We start from the raw sequence: 19,981 nt of genomic DNA, 5'->3' as shown, positions 1-19,981 counted from the left end.
CTGTAAAATGCAGTATTATATTGCTCACATTTAGTGGATCTCATATTTTCAGGAAATATAGGCTTGACATTTACTGGTATTCTGATTGCAAAAATGTCTAGGAAATACACAGGCTATTATTGAGTAACCATGTAGATTTATTGTAGAAATACCCATAGACACATTGTCAAGCTTGTGCACCGAAACAGGAACCTAAAATCTTTGTTGCTTATCATTGTTAGCCACATATGGAGAAGGCTGCTGTATTCAGACTATTGAAAAGATTTTGTTTTTTCAAGTCAACACAAAATGGGACATTCTGTAAAGGACAAATTTCCAGCAGAAGATCTTCAGGGAACTTCTACCAATCATCTAGTGAAAGTCTTGTCTACAGAAGACATGGTCCTTGGAAGGAAGTGTTACAGTAAGTGAATCAATCATGTGCCTGGCGCTAGGAAAAGATGTCACATATGAATGCTCTTCTAACGTGTTAAGGATTGGGCAGAACTCTCTTCACAATCCAGCAGACATTCTTTAGCACAGTACATTACTTGTATTAATCAGCAGCCTCTTCATGCGATAGACAAATCACCATTAATTCCACTGATTAAGCTGATGTTAAGTTCTCGCTATTCTGATAATTGCTGCTGTCTTCCAGTAAAAGAAAACCTTCATCATTTATCATTTTTCATTCCTTAATCATTTTCAACATTTTTATACAAACTTCCGAATACGTCTGTACTTTTTCAAACTTCTTTAAATGCACATAATACATTGTCTAGTATGTCTGTATTATAGTCCAGAGCTATATTCATACAGAGCTGAAATATTCCAGTATTCCATGCTCTAAGAAGTGTAAGCAATATGCCAGAAACTAAGCAGTAATCTCATACAAAGAAACTGTTGACAAGATTTCTTGAATGTTTTTAAAAGCAACTGGGCTATAATTCATGTATAACTCAAGACAATTGTGAAATCAGAGATCACCTATTCCCTTACATTATCTTTTTTTTTTTAAACTTTGTTTATTGATTTTATATTTTACATTGTAAATATAAGTACACCAATGAGCATTCAAATATCAACAATCATTCAGTTAACAAAAGAGAGCATTTTGCTCCAGAAGTTTCCTTCAATGGAGGGAAAAAGTGGGGGTATGGGTTGGGACTGGGTATTGGGAGTGGTGGGGTGAGTTGGTTCTGGGGAGGGAGGGGAGAATGGGAGGGTTGATGGGGTGTATCTTATCTATATACAAATGAGTATTTATTATGTTTTTCAAACATTTGAGTTACTAACAATAAACAACCAAATAGTAGAACAAAAGAACAATTTTTGCAATTAGGAGATTTCCCCTATGTGCTATACATTTCTGTGTGGATTTTTAATACAGATCACAAACCTTCCCTAATACCACCACATTTCATTAAGCCATTGGGGTTAATGTAGGGCTAGGCTACTGCTATGTCTATCTGACTAGCCCAGGACAGCATCTTCTAGGGGCCTTGTGGCCAAAATTAAAAATATGCTGCATAGGTCTAGCATAAAATGGATAAAATAGAGCTGTCGAAAAATATTATCCAGTGACCCCAGCCCAAAACTGAATATGACTAATGGATTATGTGCTTTGGATCATGCTGGATCTCTCATTGATTGAAGCTTTTCAACTATTATGTGATGCCAATGAGATGTCTCTTTTCAATTCATCAGACATGGCGAAAAGCTTATACTGCTTCTTAGATAATACATTAATGCTTCAGTCTGTACAAGAATGACATTACAAAATTTTGATGTCTTAAACAAGTTTTAAAACTAGAATATTTCTTTAGCCGTTCCACTGTAAAAATGCATTTTTTCTTACTTCTTCATCAATCCCTCAGAAGCTTTTAAAATATTATTATTATTAATATTATTATTATTATAGGGGTATTCCCATCTGGGCATTCACACTTAATTTAATTCATTTGCCATATGTAAACATTTCTCCAATTGGATGTTATTAAAAAAAAGTTCCTGTGTGAAGATAATTTCTCATACATGTAGTCATTCTGTCCTGTAGAAATGAGATAGCTTCCTCGGATACGACCACCTCACATTTAGGTAGCAGTGGCCAGACACGCGCTATTTAGTCCTGCCTGACTATGTGGCTTCAGCAATCGTTACCACATGACGGTTGCGGGACCTGCAGTAACTCCCGGACATTTCATATACAAAAACCTTTTGTTTCTTTGTGCAATCACTCCAGCAGAGGTGGTCGTATCCAAGGACACAGTCTTGTTTCTGAGGGATCATATGACTAGATTTATGAGAAATTATCTTCACACAGGAACATTTTTTTAATAACAGCTAATTGAAGAAATGTTTATATATGGAAGATTAATGAAATTTAATGTGAATGCCCAGACGAGAATACCCCTTTTACTTCATAGTTTGTACCAGTGTTCATTTACTATCCCTGGTTGTAATTTTTTAATTTAATAATTTACTTCATTACCACTAAATTTAATAATGATCAATTGTCATTTACTTGTCCAGCAAACAGTGCAACCACAACCAGACTTAGCGTAAGCTGCCAGACTGAGTAAGCCAGGGCAAACTCACTCTTCAATGTCCATGGAGGCTACAGAGCGTCCTGAAGCCAATGAAAGATTCGAGTGTTCGTCAGACCCGAGGCTGCATGGTTTCAGGAGATTCGTTACAATGAGCCTGTGGCTCATTGTAAGGAATCATATGCAAAAACTCCATATACTGCAATACAGTAGTATTGCAGTATATTGGAGGAACAATCTGACTATCTAGGGTTAATGTACCCTAGAGGGTCTAAGAAATAGTGAAAAAAAAGTTTAAATATGTATAAAATATTAAAAATTCAAATCACCCCCCTTTCCCTAGAACTGATATAAAACACAATAAACAGTAAAAATCACAAACACATTAGGTCCCAAAATGCCCGTTCTATCAAAATATAAAAACAGTTATTGACGGCAGTGACCTCCGAAACAGAAAAAGGCATGACATATAAAATGTAATGAAAAGTGATCAAAATGCCGCACAGTCCTCAAATGGTAGCAATGAAAACGTCGGCTTATTTCACAAAAAAATTACATATAACACAGCTCCGTAGACCAAAGTATGAAAACATTATTAGCGTCAGAAGAATTTTTTTTCCTTTTTCGTACACATTCGTTTCATTTTTTAAAATGAACCAAAGAATAAAGTAGAGGTGTTATTTGGAGCACAGAGTGAAAGTCATAAAAACTAAGCCAACAAGAACGTGACGCACATTAAATTTTTCCACATTTGGAATTTTTTTCCTGCTTCCAAGTACACGGCATTTTATAATAAATAACATCACTGGAAAGTAAAAAATAAGCCCTCTCACAGCATTGAAGGTGGAGAGCGACAAATGAGCGAAAAAACCCTGCATCCTTAAGGGGTTAATGGACCTGGTGTTAATAGTTTTTGATGCTGTACAGGTCCCCAACTTAAGAACACGATGAAAGTTACAAACGGACCGTTGAATGTTGGTTATTTACTATACTTTAGCCTTGGGCTACAATAAACAGCTATAACAGTTATCAATTATGTCTGTAATTAAGATTTATTGTTAATCCTAATCTTAATCAATTTAAGAACAAACATACAGAAACTATCTTGTACGTAACCCGGGGACTGCCTGGTATATGTAGTTGTATAAAAGTATACAATACAAACATAGAGGCTTAGTGACTGTCTGATTTATTCTTCAGGTATATGCTTTACTGTCCTCCTTAGGAATCATTTTGTGCCATAAATATATTATGGTTCAGGCTTTTGGGAACTGGACCACCCACCATAAATTTACAGCATGTGGTCCTTAACCAGAGAAATAAATCATTTCCAGTAAATTTAGTTTTGCTGTTCCTATGATAAAGGACATTTTCTGTTGTTATATGAAAGAAGATTTAAATTATTTTGGTTTCAGGCTCATTAATTCTCTAGTTTGCTGTTGAACCTAGTTATTCAGAAAGAAAAAAAATAGACTGCAGGATCACAGTGCTTGTCTGTAGTCTACCATGGAATAGGTTTGTTTAAAATGTAGACACAAAAAAGATAAATATCTATTGTCAAGATGATTTTTGGATGGATGGATAGATTAACGCCCTCCTGACATGTGACATAATAATATGGCATAGCAGGAGGTGACTATGTCGTACTGTTACATCAAGCTTCTGGAACTGGCTCAGAAGCAGAGCCGGTGCTAGAACTGTAGGTTGTCAGCTGTATATTACAGCTGACAACCTACTCTCACACCCACTACTGGAGAGAACCTTGATTGTGGGTCTTAACCTCTTTCACGCAAAAAATGTAGAATTTTTCGCCATTTTAGCCAAATTTCAACTAACTTGAAGTACAATGTGTAATGAAAATACAATCTCAAAATCACCTTGAAACGTTAAATCATTACAGAGTTATTACACATGTCAGATTCTAAAAGTAGGGCTTAGTCAGGAAGGTGAAAGAGGCAAGAGGCTAAACAACAGAATGGGGCAAATTTACTTACCTGGTCCTGTCGCGATCCCCGATTCGGACGTCCGACGAGGATAAAGTCCGGCGCGATTCATGAAGATCGTGCGCCCGAGTTCCTGCATCTGTCGCTTCCCCGCCAAGGTCCACCGGAGTTCACCTTCTTCTTCCCGATGCTTGTAAGTGCATGTCTTGAGACCAATTCTAAATGTTAAATCTTGCACGTTGTCCAAATTCGTCGGGTTGTCCGACGGCCACGCCCCTGATTTCTGTCGTGTGCAAACCGGCGCCAATGCGCCAAAATCGGGCGCAGTTCGGCACAAAACGGAAACCCGACGGAAATGTGCTCCGCGGACCCTTAGTAAATTAGCCCCATTGTCTTCATGGGTATGCAAATGCAGTTTCAGACCTATCGAACATGGACTTTCAGATTCAACTATACTCTACTATTCAGTCTCTGCATTAGTTCCTTTACAACTGGTCTTTAATTATAGGAGACCTCAGGTTTTTTTGCAAAGCATTTCCTAATGATGATAAGTTTTGTTGCTCTTCTGCAGTAATTAGACATGTCTCCTTCATAGAGCTGGTGTTCTGGAATTAGCTGCCCTTTTCCCATTACCTATGTAATTAGAATTGATTTGATTTTATATCACTAAAGCTTGAAAACAAATAATTAAAGTGAATGATACTAAACATCAGTGCGGCTTAGTTTGTAGAAATGCAATTATTTCACACATTCTCCTGATTATAGAAGTTGACATTAATTACCAAAGAATAAAGCTATTTAATAATTCCCTTTTTTATTTTATTATTCCTTATAGTCAAATTAGTCACAGAAAAGTTCCCCTTCATTTGACCAATAACTTGCAATTTTATCATATACATTAGCTAATTTTTAGGGTGAGTGCCGTTTTTGCTTTAGTTTTTAAATATTAAACAGTTTAATAATGAAATGTTGCAACATTTTTATAGGATACAACCACAAATATATTGTTTCACAGTACTTTTATGTTCCAACCTACCTATAACAGATATGTTGTTGTAGAAGTAAAAACAGAAATATAGTACAGTAGAACTTCTTCTTTTTTTTTGGTTAAAGAAAATCTGACATCAAAATCAAGCATGATAATACAGATACACAATGGCGTAACAAGACACCTGTGGGCCATGATGCAAACTTTGGGTCGGGGCCCCATATACCTAAAATCACGCTGCCACCCCCGTCCTGCACATTACGCTTGAAAATACACATATATACTACACTGACATATGACTCCATTTAGTAAAATGACCAGTAACGGCCTCCACTCAGTAAAACGACCAGCAGCAGCCTTCACTCAGTAAACGCCCAGCAGCGGCCTCCACTCAGTAAACGACCAGAAGCGGCCTCCACTCAGTATATGACCAGTAGCAGTCTCCAGTCAGTAAACGACCACCAGTGGCCTCCATTCAGTATATGACCAACAGCGGCCTCCACTCAGTATATGACCAGCAGCAGCCTCCACTCAGAGCCCTTTTTGTGGTCACCTGAGCCATAGCTCCTGCACACCAGACAAGACTCAAAGAATCTTCCTGCAGTTCCAAGCTGAAGGAAAAAGCCCTCAATGCAAAAGAGCTTTACAAAAAAAATTACCATCTACTTAAAGGATTACTTTAACTGCTGTTCTTTTCAGATAATCAATGAGATGTACAGTAAATGTAAGTGTAACATTACAGTTAACTACTTAAATATAAAAAACTGTTGCAGCAAACTTCCACTTGATTTGTGGCTATGGCTTTCTGTGGCTTTATTTACCACGCTGTGGTGTGCTATCGGATGCAATGTTAAATAGCTTTAATCCACATACAAATTGCCTAAACTGCTAGTAAAACTAAGCAGGCTACATTCAGCTCTAAATTCAGTGGCGTGCTAAAAGCAAAAGCTTCTTATCAGATTGGATGCACTGGTAATAATGTAGGAAACAATCAGATTTTACTCTTTATTCTAATTTCCCTTGCATTGAGTCTGGACTCCAAATGGAATAATATATTGTGACCAAAAGTAATCATAATTTCATACAGTATAGAGTATAACTTTAATGTAATAACACCACATTCGTATTTCCTTCGGGCACCATATTTTTGTGCACAAAGCTGTCTATAAACCCAGTGAAATTCTAGTGTAAGTCCTAGGACTAAGTGTAAGTCCAATACTCAATTTGTCAATGTTAAAACCATCAAAAGAAACTTGATTTCTTCTACACTCTCCCAAAAATTATGTATAAATAAAACACACAGCAGAAACCCAAAGAAAGGTAACTTTCAAAATACAGTAGCTAGTAAATACATACTGTAGTATGTATAAAAAAATTACAGCAGTCTTACAGGGTCGGACTGGGGTACCTTGGGCCCACCAGTGAAATTGATTTTGGGGGCCCACCTACTACTATATAGAAATGGATGATATGAGATAAGGTAAGGACGGCACTCACCAGTCTTCAGTATCTTCAAGTGTTCTTTCTTTATTTACATAAAGACATAATCACAGAGTGTACTTATATGGGAGGGAGGTGCAAGCAGAAAGCCTGTAAGAGGCCTCTACGTGTAGTGATTATAAAAGCCGAACCTCTTATGCACCCCAAGTATCATGACACATGTTGCTGCAACCTACCCCATAGGTCCACCCTAATGATTGATAAGGCATGCTCACTAGAGATGAGCGAGCACTAAAATGCTCGAGTGCTCGTTATTCGAGACAAACTTTTCCAGATGCTCGAGTGCTCGTCTCGAATAACGAGCCCCATTGAAGTCAATGGGAGACTCGAGCATTTTTCAAAGGGACCATGGTTCGTGAATAAAATGTGTTAATTAATTGAAAAAGAATGTCTTCTGATAAGTTAGCAGATGTATGCAAACATCTGCAATCTATTCTTCACTGTTCCGCGCGTATATTATCTCCCGACAAGTTAACAGTAGTGAAGAACAGTGAAGAACAGAATAAAAACAGTGACCACAGGATCATTTAAGTGAAAAACACAGTGAAGAATAGATTGCAGATGTTCTGCACATCTGCTTACTTGTCGGGAGATACGCTGTCCCGGGATCCGCTGCTCTTCTTCCACTGAAGTCTCCCCGATGTCTCCGTGCCCCTCGATGTCTCCGTGCCCCTCGATGTCTCCGTGCCCCTCGATGTCTCCGTGCCCCTCGATGTCTCCGTGCCCCTCGATGTCTCCCCGTGCCCCTCGATGTCTCCCCGTGCCCCTCGATGTCTCCGTGCCCCTCGATGTCTCCGTGCCCCTCGATGTCTCCGTGCCCCTCGATGTCTCCGTGCCCCTCGATGTCTCCCCGTGCCCCTCGATGTCTCCCCGTGCCCCTCGATGTCTCCGTGCCCCTCGATGTCTCCGTGCCCCTCGATGTCTCCGTGTCCCTCGATGTCTCCGTGCCCCTCGATGTCTCCGTGCCCCTCGATGTCTCCGTGCCCCTCGATGTCTCCCCGTGCCCCTCGATGTCTCCGTGCCCCTCGATGTCTCCGTGTCCCTCGATGTCTCCGTGCCCCTCGATGTCTCCGTGCCCCTCGATGTCTCCGTGCCCCTCGATGTCTCCGTGCCCCTCGATGTCTCCGTGCCCCTCGATGTCTCCGTGCCCCTCGATGTCTCCGTGCCCCTCGATGTCTCCGTGTCCCTCGATGTCTCCGTGCCCCTCGATGTCTCCGTGCCCCTCGATGTCTCCGTGCCCCTCGATGTCTCCGTGCCCCTCGATGTCTCCGTGCCCCTCGATGTCTCCCCGTGCCCCTCGATGTCTCCCCGTGCCCCTCGATGTCTCCCCGTGCCCCTCGATGTCTCCGTGCCCCTCGATGTCTCCGTGCCCCTCGATGTCTCCGTGCCCCTCGATGTCTCCGTGCCCCTCGATGTCTCCGTGCCCCTCGATGTCTCCGTGCCCCTCGATGTCTCCCCGTGCCCCTCGATGTCTCCCCGTGCCCCTCGATGTCTCCCCGTGCCCCTCGATGTCTCCCCGTGCCCCTCGATGTCTCCGTGCCCCTCGATGTCTCCGTGCCCCTCGATGTCTCCGTGCCCCTCGATGTCTCCGTGCCCCTCGATGTCTCCGTGCCCCTCGATGTCTCCGTGCCCCTCGATGTCTCCGTGCCCCTCGATGTCTCCCCGTGCCCCTCGATGTCTCCCCGTGCCCCTCGATGTCTCCCCGTGCCCCTCGATGTCTCCGTGCCCCTCGATGTCTCCGTGCCCCTCGATGTCTCCGTGCCCCTCGATGTCTCCGTGTCCCTCGATGTCTCCGTGCCCCTCGATGTCTCCGTGCCCCTCGATGTCTCCGTGCCCCTCGATGTCTCCGTGTCCCTCGATGTCTCCGTGCCCCTCGATGTCTCCGTGCCCCTCGATGTCTCCGTGCCCCTCGATGTCTCCGTGCCCCTCGATGTCTCCGTGCCCCTCGATGTCTCCGTGCTGCCGCTGCCCCATGTCTCTGTGCTGCTCACCGTGTTCTTCACACATATATATTGTTCTTCACATACTATTTTGTTCGCACCGTTCCGCGCGTATCTTCCGACAAGTAAGCAGATGTGCCGAACATCTGTAATCTATTCTTCACTGTGTTCTTCACTGTGTTTTTCACTTAAATGATCCTGTGTTCACTGTGTTCACTGTTTTTATTCTATTCTTCATTGTTCTTCACTGTGTTTTTTTAATTAAATGCTCGATCTCGAGCAGGGGAAATACTCGTCCGAGCAACGAGCCGTCTCGAGTACCTTAATACTCGAACGAGCATCAAGCTCGGACGAGTATACTCGCTCATCTCTAATGCTCACCCTATCATATCAATCTCTAAGGCCATACTAACTCCAACAGGATGGCTTACCTGGCGCATCTGTCGCTCCACCTACTCCAGTGCTACCTTTCCTCTCACCATTGGGGCTGTGTGGAGGCGGCGCCGCTCAACCTGTCAGTCAAGCTGCAGTCCCGCCCCCCTCCTCAGCTCCCACGTGTGGTTGGTCACATGATCGGGTCCCCATTAGCCACTCCCACCTCGTCATGTGATGTGTTACCACAGAAACGCAGTCCAGCGTCAATACACCGCAGGCAGGGCTGGTTCGCCTGGAGGATCCGGGGAATAGGGAGCTAACACAGAACGCGACACAGGTAGCATGTAGTCCTGCAAGACGATGGGAATCCTGCCAATAATAAGAGAAAATGTACTTATTACGTGGAACCTATTTATGATACCGGGACTTGCATATGGGGTTCATAAAATATAAAAATAATACAGGTTAATCATTCCTAAGTATAAATCACATGAACGTACAATGTAAAGACCATATATGGTACCAAAAACTGTACACCACTTAGGTTACAGAGGGGAGTAGTTATCCCTTAGTAAGGAGTGATTTAAGCTTACCACAAATCAATTATTCCCATATAAGGTGCATCTAGACTTTTTTGAGAAAAACGCCATAATCTATTTTTTCATTAAGGCCGGTTGGTCCCATGGCACGGGTATGCAGGATCCATCTACTTTCTGCTTGTAACAGCATCCTAGATCTATCTCCTTCTCTTTTGGGAATTGGGACAAACTCTATCCCTGCAAACTTAAGAGTTTCTATATTGCCACCATGTACCTCCTTTACATGTTGGATGAGTCGGGGAACACCTAATCCTGACTTAATTGAATTGATGTGTTCTTTAATCCTTAGGTATAAACTCCTGATAGTTTTGTCAATATAGAACCTCTGGCACTCACATGTGAGGATATATACAACGTAGCTGGTTTTACAATTGATAAAGTTCCTTAACTTTATCTTATGACCGGCTATTTTTACCACTCTGCCTCCCATATTGTAAGAACAGCAACTGCAATGTCCGCAATTGAAGTTCCCCAGAGGGGCATTGTTCTCTAACCAGTTGTTTTTATTGCTGCTGCTGAATGAAGTCCTAACCAACTCCGATCTTATGGTCTTTCCCCTGCAGAAACTAATGAGGGGACCCTCGTCCGCCACTGTGCCTAGGTCCTTATCGCTCTTTATCATGTGCCAGTTATTGCAGATAATTTTTTTTATAGTGTCCACCATAGGGGAGTAGTCAAATGTGAAGGAGAATCTTACTTTTTTGTATGCACGGTCTATTGTTTCCTCTGGGTAACCTCTTTTTAGGAGTCTTCTTTTTAAATCTTTTGCCTGCTCCTCAAAACCTTCTTCAGTAATATTAATACGCTTTGCTCTTAAAAACTGGCCATATGGAATGTCTGTTTTTACGTGTCTCGGGTGGTGGCTCTCAAAGTGGAGTAGTTCATTGGTGGCCGTAGTACAAATCTCTTTATTTTTTATTTCAATCAGGACATCTAAAAATTCTAGTTTTTATTACTTATAGTGCTCGTAAAAACGCATATTCATCTTATTGATGTTATTTAGATAGTCTACCATTTCCAAAAACATTTCTGCTGTGCCTGACCATATTATTATGACATCATCTACGAATCTTCTGTACATCTGGATGTATTTGATGTATGGGTTCCTCTCATTGTAGATATATATGTCCTCGAACACTGCTAAAAAGATGTTGGCATATGTATATGATACTGGTGTGCCCATAGCAGTACCGTCTTTTTGTATGTACCACTCTCCGTCAAATATGAATACATTGTGAGTCAAAATGTATTGGAGTGCTTCTACATAGAAATATTCTGGGATGAGGGAATTTCTTATCACTAGCGGGGGCAGTGAAGTAGAGGATAAACTAAGCCCTTTCTCCCTCCCTCTCCGCTAGTGCTCAGCTCTTGGTTTATGTACAGTGGCTACAGCGCACTGAAGAGTTACCCCTGGGCTTTTTGCTGTTGGCTAGGCTGTGGTTAGGGATGTAAGTGTTCACACTGCACACCAACCGTCCAATAAGGAAATGCTGAAAACCTTTATAAGAACTGATAACCCCACACCCTGGGGTCCTCGCATAGACAAGTCACACCTGGCTCTCTGACCCTATAGATATAACAGTACATAAGCTGAGAGCTTTCTCACACTAGAAGGTTACTCAGTGACTACAATACTGATATCGGACACAGGAAGAAGTAAGATCTAGTACCTCACAGGTGACATGTCTCCTCCTCCACGTCCAGAGTCATCGTAAAATCTGGTTGCAGAATTTTCTGGCAGATGTGTTCAGCTTTGGGAAGCAGATCCCCCTCACTGCGCCTCTAAAAATACCACAGTATAATGTCACCTGGATAAAACAATCTCATACACACTGCCCCCCCTCCAGATTTTAATAGGGCCCCCCATACACACTTCCACCCCCCCCCAATTTTAATTAAGGCCCCTGATACACACTGCCAACTCCCTCCCTATTTTATTAAGGCCCCCCATACACACTGCCATTCCCGCCTCCATTTTTATTAAGGCCCCCCATACACACCGCCACCCCCTCCATATTTTATTAAGGCCCCCCTCATACATGCTGCCATTCCCTCCCCCTCCATATTTTATTGAGTCCCCCATTCAAATTGCCATTCCCCCCTCCATATTTTATTTGGGCCCCCCCATGCACACTTCCAACCCCCGTCAATATTTTATTAAGGCCCCCCGTGCATGCTGCCATTCCCCCTTCCATATTTTTTAAAGGCGCACCCCCTATATTTTATTAAGGCCCCCTGTGGACATTGCCATTCCTCCCCGCCTCCATACTTTATTAAGGCCCTTCATGCACACTGCCATCCCCCTTTATTTATTAAGGCCCCCGCCCTATATACATTGCCATCCGCCCTCCATATTTTCTGAAGGCCCCTGCCCCATACATATTGCCATCTCACCCCTCCATATTTTATTAATGATCCCACCACATACACACTGCCACCCCCTTCCATATTTTATTAAGACCTCCACCCAATATGCACTGCCATCTCCTCCCTCCATATTTTATTAAGGCCCGCACCCAATACACACTGCTATCTCCCCCCCCCCACTCCATATATTATAAAGCGCCCCCCCCCTTCCCTCCATATTTTATTAAGGCCCCCACCCTCCCCTCCATATTTTATTAAGGCCCCGCCCCTCCCTTTTTGCCAAAAAATAAATTACCTCACATGATCCTGTGTCAGACTCCTGTTGCTGGTGCTGCTGGGAGAGAAGCGCGGTTGCACAATGACATCACGATGCAGCCATGCAATGACATCATGATGGCATCTGGCGTCTAAATGGCAGAAAGCACCCGGCGGTGTTGCACTCACTGTTTCGGCTGCAGTCACTGATAGTATTTGATGCGGCCGCATCAAGTACTATTGCAGCCACTGGCAGGGTCCCATCATGGATCCAATCGGGGGCACCTGCCATAGTGACTGGAGTGGGGGTTCACCGGTGGATTCACCGCCCCCCCCCGGCGGACCAGACTGGCCCTGCAGTCTTACCCCACCTCCAGTATATGTACTGAGCTAACGTTTAGATCAAACAGTGATGAAGCATTCTATATTTGCAAGGAAATATCACATAAAAGATGCCCAGTTTACTAATCAGAAAATCATACAAGAAATATCACAATAAATACAGGTGCTATTGGCAACAATAAGAGAAAGCATAACACAAAGCACTCAAAAATGTCCAAATACCACGCTTAAAAGGGTTGCACTAGGTTAGCACTTTATCACCTATCCACAGGATTACATGCTGGTCAGTGAGGGTCCGACTGATAAGATCCCCATGATCACAAGAACAGAACCCTCCCCTTCCTGCAGCAACCCAGAAAACAGGGGTCCTGTTCTCACTAATGTCTGGAGTTTCAGGTCAAGCATGAATTCTGTGGCTCCATTTAGTAGTATTGGAGTGTCAGAAATTGCAAAGCACAGCACTCTCTCGGGAGTGCTGGAGATAGCTTAGCGCTATCTGCAATTTCTGAGCATTACTGAGAACTGGACCCCATTATCCAGACTTCTGGAGGTCCAGTTCTCATGGTCAGTTGGACCCTCACCGATTAGCTTGTTACCATTTTAAAGGAGTTAAATTCCTAACTTGGTATAAACCCTTTAATATTCTCAATCTGTTGTCTAGGATCCAATGCCTAGTCGCTGATACATAAGAAAAATCAGAACCCACTGATCCAATGAGAAGGGCCTGGACTTACCAATAATTATACGTAATCTCACCATATATCACAGGCATTAGTGACTGATGGGTGACGTTAGAATCCTTGTTCCATCAAAATGAATATAAATTGATATAATGTAAAGCTGTTGCATAGGACCTACTGCTATAAATATTCTCTGTTCCTAAATTTTTCTTACTTGTTATCATCTTTCAGATACAATTCATAGTAGCAATTATACTATTATTATTCTGTTGAGTAAAATATTAAGAGGATATACATTGGTTTAATGTTCACAAGAGAAACTACTACAGTAGTCTTTATGTAAGGCCCCTTTGACACAGACATTGTGGGGTTATATACCCAATAAACGTCACCATGGAGGCCAAAGCATTGTGCTTTGCTATCGAGAGGTGAGGGGTGATCCCGAATGGGTACACAGCAATGTGAAAGTATCCTAAGGCTGCATTCACACCAACATATGAAAATGGCCATATAAACAGCCTTACATATGGGTAGCATACAACCCCCTTCATTTCAATGGCCAATACGGCCATCCATTTACAAGTTTCTATTGCCCACCATAACATAAGTGAGTCATATAAAATATAGAGCATGTCCTATTTTCTCATGTATTTCCATTTCGTATGCCCCAAAGAAGTTTATGGGAACGTATTGTGTATATACATGCAGTATCCAGGGAGACCAGAACCATTGGGAGGTGCATTCTGTCACCCAGCCAATAGTTAGCCATTCATAATTTGCCAGCCCACTGTATCTTATATGGATACGTTATGGATACAGTGACATACATGCAATACTAATACACGTCTAATACTGTATGTACAGTAAAATGCCAGTTAAAATTGTCCCAGCATGAGAGCTGTTCCAGAAATTCTATTCTTCATCTTATTTGCAGGTTGGAGAAAGCCCCTCTTCCTCACTTAGGAGATCAAGATGTCCATGTAAGGATGTTGGCTGCTCCAGTTAATCCTGCAGATATTAACATGGTACAAGGTGAGTTGCTCAGTGAGATCCTAGTCATTAATGTATCTTAATCATTCAACAAATATTGAATAGTCCAGTGTGTATACATCAGTAAAGTAGTTTTTGGGAATTATGGGATTTACCTATGATTTTTTTATCAGCTTGTCCTGCAGTCTGCAGTCCCACTAACACCAGCTTCTCATATAATGTTACATAGATGTCCTTTTGTTGCATTAGGCCATATAATACATATATAATACGTGATGTAGTTGTGCCATGTTACTAGGTTATATTGTAACCGCTTGTTAAAGAATCTGCCCACTTTGCAATAAATCAGTTCCATTAGACATTTATCTGCATGTACATGTACCTGTACCTCTCTCTCCTTTGAGAGCTTTAGCCTTTGCCTGTTCTCCCGACAGCTGCCCTCTGCATATATATGCAACTTCCTGTTTCTTGTTTCTCCAGTCCATCCTCATGGCGACTCCCACTGTGTCTGTCTGTCTGTCTGTCTCTCTCTCTCAGTCCATTCCCACTAACAGACACAAGAATTGGGGGTAATAGGATTAGCCAGAACTCTGCTGCTGCAGGCCCCTCTTAACCATCAGAGCGTAGACATGTAAACAAATACTCATTGAGAGTCTGCAGACTGCACTTAAAGGGGTATTCTTATGTGAGCATTCACATTTAATTGAATTCATTTGCCATATGTAAACATTTTTTCAATTGGATGTTATTTAAAAAAAAATGTTCCTGTGTGAAGATAAATGTTGCCATGTAGTCCCTTAGAAAAGAGATGGCTTCCTTGGATACGGCCACCTCACATTTTTCAGTGGTGGCCAGACATGCGCTGTTGAGTCCTGCCTGACCACCTGGATTCAGCGTTCATTACCACACGGTGGCTGTGAGACCTGCAGTAACTCCAGGACATTCCATATACAAACACCTTTTGCTTTTTTGTGCAATCACTACAGCAGAGGTGGCCGTATCCAAGGTCACAGTTTTGTTTCTAAGGGACCATTTCACTACATTTCTGAGAAATTATCTTAACGCAGGTAAATTTTTAAAAAAACATCTACCACATATACTCGTGTATAAGCCAAGTTTTTCAGCACAAAAAATGTGCTGAAAAACCTCCCCTTGCCTTATATACAAGTCATAACACACATATATACTTAAAAAATATTTAAAAAATAATAAACTTATATACTCACCCTCCGGTGGCCCCGACTTGCAGCGCTGCTCTCCCGATGTCCGTGCGGGTCCTCTTCTGGCTTCCGCGCTCGTCTTCTTTCTTCTCTAACTTCTTGCTGGGCGCCACCATGTTTTTCTCCCAGGCGGCGCCTAGTATGACATCAGCAGCGGAGCGTCATACTATGTGCCTGCCGTCCTGGGGAGAACAATGGCGGCGCCCAGCACGGAGGGTGAGTATATTAGTTTATTATTTTTTTTTAATGTTGGGTTGGCCTGTATACTACTGGGGGCAGGCTGTATATTACTGTGGGCAAGCTGTAAACTACTGGGGGCAAGCTGTATACTACTGGGGGCAGGCTGTATACTACTGGGGGCAGGCTGTATACTACTGGGGGCAGTGCTGTAAACTACTGGGGGCAAGCTGTATACTACTGGGGGCAGGCTGTATACTACTGGGGGCAGACTGTATACTATTGGGGGCAGGCTGGGGTGGCTGTATACTACTAAGGGCTTGCTGTATACTACTGGGGGCAGGCTGTATATTACTGTGGGCAAGCTGTAAACTACTGGGGGCAAGCTGTATACTACTGGGGGCAGGCTGTATACTACTGGGGGCAGACTGTATACTACTAGGGGCAGGCTGTATACTACTGGGGGCAGGCTGGGGTGGCTGTATACTACTGGGGGCAGGCTGTATACTACTGGGGGCAAGCTGTATACTACTGGGGGCAGGCTGTATACTACTGGGGGCAGGCTGTATACTATAGGGGGCTGGCTGGCTACATACTGGGGGGGTCTGTGACCAATGCATTTCCCACCCTCGGCTTATACTCAAGTCAATAGGTTTTCCTAGTTTTTGATGGTAAAATTAGGGGTCTTGGCTTATACTCGGGTCGGCTTATACTCGAGTATATACGGTAATTATATATGGCAGATTAATGAAATTGAATGTGAATAACCAGACGAGAATACCCCTTAAAGTTAGCAGCAGGAAGAATCACTCATTGAACATTTAGGGATTATTAATAAGGCAGAATAAGTACACTTTATGTAAAAGAGTCGCCAACCCCTTTTACTCTATTTACTTTATTGCTGACTTCCTCAACCATCTTTACACAGGAAACTATGGGATTCTCCCACATTTACCAGCAATAGGTGGTAATGAAGGTGTTGGGGAGGTGATAAAAGTTGGTTGTGATGTCCACAGAATCAAACCTGGAGAATGGGTTATACCAGTTGATTGTGGTTTTGGTAAGTAGATTAGTAGATTTATTATAAATATTAAAAAAATAGCATTTTCTGAATACCCCCTTTCTGTTCTATGTAGCAGTCCTGTATACGTTACTCCTGTGGTGCGGAGTAGATTGTCATTGTACTGTGCCACCAGTGAATTCATTATTCCTGTACTCAGTGCCGTTATTGACCGTGTTCTGTGACATAAGTGTATGCCTGATCTATAGAACCATTGTGTGCATTTCCTCTGTACTGTGACGTCACTGTGTGAATTATCCCTGCACTGTAGCATCACTATATACTATATATACATTATACCAGTACTGGAACATCATTGTGTTAGAATCACTGTATCGTGTCATCACTGGTTACATTATACCTGCACTGTGACATTACTTCATGCATTATTTCTGTGTTATATCAGTCTGTTAATATAGTGTGACATCACTGTTTGTGTTATTTCATTTCAATGACATCATTCTATTTAGAGAGCTCATATCGCTGTGTGCATTACCTCTTTACTGTCTTGTTATGATCTTTCAGATACAATTAATAGTAGATAGATTTCTTGCAATTATGCTATTGTTATTCAGTTGAGTAAAATATCAAGATGATATATATTGGTTTAATGTGCACAAGAGTAATTGCTACAGTAGTCTTTATGTAAGGCCCCTTTGACACGGGTGTTGTGGGGACCTATAGCCATACATATTTTATATATCTATATATAAAAATCTAGTGCATGTCCTATTTTCTCACGTATTTCCATTCTGTATGCCCACAGAAGTTTATAGGAACGTACTGTGCACCCAATGCTGCCGTATGTAGGTGCAGTATCCAGGGAGACCATAACCAGTGGGAGGTGCATTCAGTCAGCCAGCCAATAGTCAGCCATTCATAATTTGCCGTTATGTATCTGAGAGCAGAGCAGTTCTAGTTGCTCATGACAACCAATCAGAGCTCAGCTTAGATTTTAACACAGCTGTTTATAAAATGAAAGCTGAAGTCTGATCATGGGCAACTAGAACTGTTCTGTTCTTAGACACTTCCTATACATCTTCCCCAATGCGTTTGAGAGATTTACTGTAATGAACCTAGAACCACTGAACTCAACTCAGCATGTACGTTTCAGTTATTATAGTTTCAGTCCAGTAAATTATGCAAGTGCATGTGGGAACAGGCTTAGCATAGTTTTCACACTTTAGACATTCCAGTCTTGTTACATGCTATACATCTCTGAAATGTGGATATCCATTATACAGGGGTTCCATGGGCTCTCCTTCTATGGCCCACGAAAAACATATCAAGGTGACATGGATTGTAAACCAAGTACACTGTCATGCTGGCATGGGCCCCATCTGGCAGATGTGATCTTCCTTAATCTTCTTATTCCCTTGTGTGAGCCTTAGGGCAGTGATGGCGAACCTTTTACAGACCAAGTGCCCAAGCTACAACTAAAATCCACTTATTTACCGCGAAGTGCCAACATGGCATTTTAAGCAGTAACTTATTGCTACCTGTTCTTCCGCAATTTTCAATCGTATCAACCCCCTGAAGCCACCAATACAGTTGAAAGAAGGGCAAATGCAGACTCTCATTGTAGCTTCTCTCTGGGATTTCTTTGTAGAAGGAGAATGGTGGGTCCAGCAGGAGGACCTCCAAAGACATTGCAGTTCTGTCAAAAGCCTCTCACTTTTTCCACAGTTACAAACAGTATCTCTTAAGTTGCCTGGGACTGCAGGATTTGGTTCTACATGGTGAAATCTATCCTGGAGTGATGGTCTGAGTGCCCACAGAAATGGCTCAGAGTGCCACCTCTGGCACCCGTGCTATAGGTTCGCCACCACTGCCTTAGGGGCTCCATTAACACCTATGGAGCCCAGAGCCCCTCAGACTTATTGGCATAATTTTAAAACACTATTTTTTAGTAAAAATCAGGGTATAAGAATCTAAATAAAGAGCAGATCCTGCCAGATAGGCCCACACCAGCATATCAGTGTGCTTGGTTTACAATATATGATCCTTTCGGAAGTCCTTTAAAGAAATGGTGGGGCATTGTTGAGAACAATGTGGTACTTCCAGAAAAATGAAAGTGTTTTTCTAAGCTAACCAAAAAATAAAGTTTTTTTGGCAAGATGAGTTTTAAAAATAAAAATATAAAGCATACTCGAAAACTTTTGGCATTGCACTTCATTGACATGTACTGCATTCCTCAACTTGCAGTGCTAGCCATGTTGGACTTGGTTAGTGACTCTGTGACTACTTCAGCCATTCATCTTTTTTTTATTTTTATTTTAATAAACTGAGACACAAAATATCAGGAGGATATCATTTAATGAATCTAAATTCATTGTTTACGACTATCTGGCAGCCATGAACAGGATTTACATTGATATTAATTTTTTTTTTTTGCAATTCACACTAGGGATGATTAAACAAAATAGTCTGTGGAATATACAGATAATATTGCAATTTCTTATTCTCCAATATTGTATTGACTTAACCACCCAAACACAGACCTGCATAGCTGACTTTTTATTGACTAGTTGGAAATGGATTTATTTCTCCTAAAAGGTTATCATTTGGAAAAATAGTGGGGTATTGTTTAGCATGAGAATAGGATGTGGTGGATGAGTCAGTGCTTGTTATTTACAACAAAGTCACAGAGTAATACAAAGGGTTTGGCGAGGTATGGGCAATATTACTGATCTCTGAGCTGCTGTCACATAAAAGACATGTGTCCCGATCATGCTGATCCCAATAAGCCTCAGATACGAGTCACTGACGGCTTGCTTCAAACACAAGTGCAAGGCTTTCAATATGTATTAGTTGCTAAACAATGTTTCATCTGTAAAGTGCGGAGTAGCATTGGTTTATGCTTCATCACATATTTGTTTTATAAATTGAAACCATCTGTTAGAAAAACAAGTCAATTCATTCATTACACTTTAAATATATACGTACATCCCATTCTGTAACCACTTTTTTCTGCTAGGGAAAACTTCAATAGTTGTGACCATATAAACATGCAGAGTATT

The 19,981-nt window shown here is 42.1% G+C and overlaps 1 protein-coding gene across 1 annotated transcript; it reads left to right on the top strand.

Annotated features, from left to right (window-relative positions):
- Positions 1-227: 227 nt before the first annotated feature.
- LOC140112426 (enoyl-[acyl-carrier-protein] reductase, mitochondrial-like) lies at positions 228-16,961 on the top strand (the record flags this gene model as incomplete). The annotated part of the gene is made up of 3 exons (XM_072132491.1): positions 228-403; positions 14,449-14,546; positions 16,830-16,961. Coding segments are annotated over exons 1-3 (406 nt in total), but the record flags the coding sequence as incomplete, so codon positions are not given.
- Positions 16,962-19,981: the final 3,020 nt, after the last annotated feature.

The sequence above is a fragment of the Engystomops pustulosus genome, unplaced genomic scaffold (genome assembly GCF_040894005.1).
Source record: "Engystomops pustulosus unplaced genomic scaffold, aEngPut4.maternal MAT_SCAFFOLD_769, whole genome shotgun sequence".
Taxonomy (NCBI): domain Eukaryota; kingdom Metazoa; phylum Chordata; class Amphibia; order Anura; family Leptodactylidae; genus Engystomops; species Engystomops pustulosus.
The sequence above is the reverse complement of the archived record's forward strand: the minus strand, read 5'-3'. Positions and strand labels throughout refer to the sequence as shown.